At 47.1% G+C, this 5,593-nt stretch overlaps 1 protein-coding gene across 1 annotated transcript; it reads left to right on the top strand.

Annotated features, from left to right (window-relative positions):
* The first annotated feature begins 1,317 nt into the window (after positions 1 to 1,317).
* LOC123966387 (multidrug resistance-associated protein 1-like) lies at positions 1,318 to 3,791 on the top strand. Its single transcript, XM_046042557.1, has 4 exons — positions 1,318 to 1,643; positions 2,144 to 2,386; positions 2,579 to 2,756; positions 3,557 to 3,791. The coding sequence occupies exons 1-4, from the start codon at positions 1,558 to 1,560 to the stop codon at positions 3,755 to 3,757; spliced, it is 708 nt and encodes a 235-aa protein (XP_045898513.1). The 5' UTR covers positions 1,318 to 1,557; the 3' UTR covers positions 3,758 to 3,791.
* Positions 3,792 to 5,593: the final 1,802 nt, after the last annotated feature.

Raw genomic sequence — 5,593 nt, 5'->3', positions numbered from 1 at the left:
AAGACTTTCCTCTTTGATAAAGCTTATAGTTAGGGCTGGCTCAGGTGAGTCCTGAACCATCCCTTAGTTATGCTGCTATAGGCCTAGACTGCCGGGGGATTTCCCATGATGCACTGAGCTCCTCTCTCCTCTACTTTCTCTCCCTCTGTATGCAACCTCATCCCATTATTGCATGTTACTAACACAACTTCTCCCCTTTCCGGTAGTCTTGTGCTTTCTCGTCCCTCTCCTCTCTCCTCCTATCACTTCCTGCAGGTTTTCTGGCTCTGGAGCTGTGGAGTCTGGATCTGTGGTTGCGGGTCACCTGCTGCCCCCGTGTTCCTGCTCGACACCCTCTGCTGCAACAACTATTGTTACTAGTCCTATTGTTATTATAATCATTAACATTACGACTGTTATCATTAACACTACTATAAATATCTGTACCATTTTTCATTTAGTCTATAGCAACATCACCTTTACTGTCTGTACCTCTGTGTGGATATTGTGGGCCTCAGGATCTTGTCACGGTATCTCTGTGCATTCAAAATGCCATCAATAAAATGCACCTGTTTTTGTTGTCCGTAACACACGCCTGCCCATACCATAACCCCACCGCCACCATAGGCCACTCGATCTACAACGTTGACATCAGCAAACCGCTCACCCACACAACGCCATACACGCTGTCTGCCATCTGATTAGAGAACAAATGCCAGACGCCATTGAATATGAACATTTGCCGACGAACTGCAGTCAGGTTGAGACCCCGATGAGGATGATGAGCATGCAGATGAGCTTCCCTTAGACGGTTCCTGACAGTTTGTGCAGAAATTCTTTAGTTATGCAAACCGATTGTTGCAACAGCTGTCTGGGTGGCTGGTCTCAGACGATCTTGGAGGTGAAGATGCTAGATGTGGAGGTCCTGGGCTGGTGTGGTTACACGTGATCTGCGGTTTTGAGGCCGGTTGGATGTACTGCCAAGTTCTCTGAAATGCCTTTGGAGACGGCTTAGGGTCGAGAAATGAACATTCAATCCACGACCAACAGTTCTGGTGGACATTCCTGCAGTCAGCATGCCAATTGCACGCTCCCTCAAAACTTGCAACATCTGTGGCGTTGTGCTGTGTGATGGAACTGCACATTTTAGAGTGGCCTTTTATTGTGGTCAGCCTAAGGCCCATCTGTGCAATCCCCATGCTGTCTGATCAGCATCTTGATATGCCACACCTGTGAGGTGGATGGATTATCTCAGCAAAGGAGAAGTGCTCACTAACACTTGTGAACAATATTTGCGAGAAATCGGCCTTTTGTGTACATAGAGAAAGTCTTATAGTACAAGTAGTAGTGGTGGACAATATAAAAATAGAATGTGTGTGTGTGTGTGTGTGTGTACATATATATACACACACACACACTAAACAAAATTATAAAGACAACACTTTTTGCCCCCATTCATCATGAGCTGAACTCAAAGATCTAAGACTAATATCATCATTGTTATTAATAACATTTCTTTGTTGTCATCATGTCAGTTTGGTGGTTCGGGGTTACCGGTACCCCCTGCAGGCTGCAGACATGTGGCCTCTACGGAACCAGGACTCCTCGATCTGGATCATGACAGACTTGGAGAAGTTCTGGTCTCAGAACTACAAAGAGCCACAGTACGACACTTTATATTTTCCACTGAGATGCATTGTTGTTGATGTTTAACATAAAGGTTAACACGTGAAAAACATACCGAGCAATAAAATAAAGACAGTTGGTGATGTCACCGCTGAGCCCGATTCATTCGGTCTGCTGTCTGTGACACTCAACACTTCCTGCAGATGTTTCCAAATAAAAGCCCCCTGACTCACTGGAAGGCTTTTAATGTGAAACAGCTGGAGGAAAAGGAAATGGACAGAAGGACACCTGAAAACATGGAGGCTTCTTCCTGAAACATGAATTTGTACATAACACAGTGAATGTAGCGTCACTGGACGTCAGTCTCTGTGTGTCGGCTCTGAGCTTGACTTGTCCAGTCTGGCCAGGTGTGTCCTGTCGAGGTGTGACCAGCCTCATGCCAAATGTCAGATGGGATTGGCTGCATCCCTCCTGCGGGTGTAGCTTATAGACAGATATATAATGGTCAAAATTAGAAATTAGTTTTGATGTTCTGCAGGGAGGAGCTTTCTGGTTCTGGACCATCCTTGTCTCATTCCCGGTCCCTATCCTGGTCCTGGTCTGGTGGTTCAGCTGTGCTGACAGAAAAAACAAGGCTGCTGAGTAAGAACAGGAAGGGGCAGGGCTATGGCCTCTTGGTCCTGCGTGCTTTGTGGCAGAGTGTCGGGACGTACTTCCTGTGTGGGACGCTGTGTCTCCTTCTGCATGAGACCTTCATGTTTGCCGTCCCTCAGGTGCTCAGGTGAGTTTCTGAGGTATGTTTACTGACGTTGTGGCTCAGTCTGAAACGTTCAGCCTCACAGGTGAGTTTGTCCTGGCTGGGAGTAGTTTGCGTTTGTAGTCAGCTGTTGACACGGACATGCTAGAGTTTATTGTTTCTGTTTATCTGTATTGTTGTTTATAGTTTACTGTTTGTTGCTGTTGTCGTCATCAGCTTGCTGCTGGCGTTCATGCGAGACAAAGACACTGAGATGTGGAAAGGTTTCATGTTTGCCTCGCTGCTCTTCCTGCTGTCCTGTCTGCAGTCTCTCCTCCATCATCAGTACATGTTCCACTGCTTCACTGTAGGGATGAGACTGAAGACGGCCGTCATGGGACTCGTCTACAGGAAGGTAACAGACAGACTGAGACAGACAGAGAGACAACTGAAAATAATTTGAAGGAGTTCTAGAAATAGAAGTTGTTGTTGTTCGAATGGTATCAGTTTGATATTAAATATAAAATTTTATCTCAGTAAATGTTCGAGGTGTTTATGTTATCAGGCCAACACACAGAGGAAGAGATTCCTATTGGAAGAAGTTTGTTGAGGGAAGTTCCCCTAACTGACATTCCCTGAGCAGGAAGTAGGAGTACTGGTTCTGCTCACCGTGGATCAGAACGCAGTCAGTCAGGTCTTCAGTTAAGACTTCCTTGTTCAGTGACCTGCTTCGTTAACATTTACAAGTTCTACTGACCGCCATGGGTGGATTTTTATATGGTCATAGATATTTAGGTGAAAATGAATGTGCTAATTAGATAATTGCATTTTCATTAAAAAAAAAACACAAACATGGAAAATTGGAATCGTGTTGTGGAATTACATTTTCATTTTAATATAGTCCCCTGTAGGCTTCCATAGTGTCGCACTCACATTTTAAATCAATACAGAACCAGAGATATCCTCTATTTTATTCCACAAAACCTGGTGCCTACATTACCCACAATGCAACTCTCTCTCTCTGGGATTGGGCTGTGTCACTGCACACCAACACAGTGGTTTCTCTTTCAAACTCATGGTTTTCAGCCAACGCTGCCTCAGGTGACATCACTTGAGGACATTTATCAGATGTCACACAGCTCCCTCTGGAAACTCCTGGAAACACCTGGAAACTCCTGGGCATTAACATTTCAGTGTGTGTGTTTGAATCCTCAGAGTCTGCTGATCAGCAGTGCAGCTCGGCGGCGCTGTACTTTGGGAGAGATCATTAACCTGGTTTCGGCCGACACTCAGAAGCTGATGGACTTTGTGGTTTATTTCAACTGTCTCTGGATCGCTCCCATCGAGATTGCACTCTGCTTCTACTTCCTGTGGCAGGTAGAAAAAAAGAAACATGATGTTCATCTAATGTTGTGATCACAGATGGAGTATTCATAGTTTTCACGTGATGTCACATTCAAGGTAAAACGCTCCCTCGGGGGGCCAAAAAAGGAAGCAAGTGATACTCTGTTATTTTGAGTTTGTTACTTTGGCGTTGCCAAAATGCTGGATGGTTGTTGTACTTTTGGACGCACTGATCAACAAGGAGACTAGCCTGAGCTGTGTTAGGTGAGGGATTTGCATCATCTTGTCACAAGATCTCTGACGTAATTGCTGACGTAATCTGCACTCTGCGCATGCGTTGGCATCTGTAGCCACCTGTCGGAAGCTCCGTCTTAAACCGGACTCTTATCCAGTTTTAATCCACTCTTTTTTCGTTACATTTTTTATATCCTTTTTATTTAACTTAAGTTTACGTGGGTTAAGGATTTTAGTCATCCGACATGGATTTTAAGCTAGATGACCGTAAAAACGCGATCAACGCTACTGATCGCAACAAAGCTCCGGTGACTATGCTAGCCGAGATAACTCTGCCCCATGAGGACTGCTCACTCCTTAAGAAAGCGAACAAGAAGATTGCTGACCTTATGGAAGACATCCGACGACTTTCAGAGGAACTCAAAGAGAAAGATTCCCTGCTGACTGGCTTTATGGATGTGGCTTCAGTACAAGCCAAACAGATTGTTTCTCTTAGCACAACCGCTAACATCTAGGACACCGTGTTTTGGGACCCCTCTGGCCTTCCCAGGCTTTCCTCCTGCTCGACTCCAAAGCATCAGTCAACCTGGGCTGAAGTGGTGGTCCGTGGCTGCAAGAGAGGCTCGGATGGGGCTGCCTCTCCTCCGCACATCGGCCTCTCCAGCCGCTATGCAGCCTTGTCTAACGACACTCCGGTCCATCCAGCTGATGCACCTGCGGCTTCGAGTCTCCCTGATACGGATCTCTTTCGGCGCGCAGTGCCTGCCGACACTGTTGCATCTCCTCCACCGGCTACATCTCCTGCACTGGGCCGCCGGTCTGCCGCCGGACCTGATCGGCGGCCGTCATCCCGGTCAAAAACCTCCGCTTCCCGACGTAGGATCCTGAAGGAGGCTGTGCTCAGACGCTCCGGAGGCCGTCTCTACCCTGCACCGTCGGGTAGCCCTTCTCTCAGGTCTGTTACTGCTACTCCAACACAACACTCGGCAGCTCACACACTCCATCCTCAGTCCGCACGCAGTGTTGAAGCAGATTCTGCTCAGTCCTGCTCTGGAACCCCACAGCCAGCATCTCCTCGTCCTCTTTTCTCCCCAACCACACTAATAATTGGTGACTCCATAACCAGAAACCTCCGTTTCTTTAACGCTACCACTCGCTGCTTCCCTGGTGCCACCACGGCTGACATTTTAAAAAAACTCCAGGACCTGATGCCGTCGCTCCCGTCCTCCATCACAAGAGTGATAGTCCATGTTGGAACAAATGACACAGCTCCTCGGCAGTCTGAGCTGACAAAATTAGATTTTAACCGTCTTCTTAACTTTTTAAAGCAGTGTGGAAAGTCTGTTTTTATCTCTGGTCCCATTCCCACAGTTGGTCGCGGTGCTGGCCGCTTCAGTAGACTCCTTGGCCTCCACGACTGGCTCCAGTCCGCCTGCAGGGCTCACCGTGTGTTTATGTGGATAATTTTAATATTTTCTGGCAAAGAATGTCTCTTTTTAAGACAGACGGACTTCACCCAAACAAACGGGGCTCAGAAATGTTAGCTGCGCACATACAGCATGTGGTGCGGTCCACACATGACTTACGTGAATGACTAATCATTCATGCAGCACACCTGGACACACCACCGCTCACTGAACAGATCTCTGGCTCACTGCCACAAACAACTGTCTC

Source organism: Micropterus dolomieu, unplaced genomic scaffold (genome assembly GCF_021292245.1).
Source record: "Micropterus dolomieu isolate WLL.071019.BEF.003 ecotype Adirondacks unplaced genomic scaffold, ASM2129224v1 contig_13325, whole genome shotgun sequence".
In the NCBI taxonomy this organism is placed as follows: Eukaryota; Metazoa; Chordata; class Actinopteri; order Centrarchiformes; family Centrarchidae; genus Micropterus; species Micropterus dolomieu.
The sequence above is the reverse complement of the archived record's forward strand: the minus strand, read 5'-3'. Positions and strand labels throughout refer to the sequence as shown.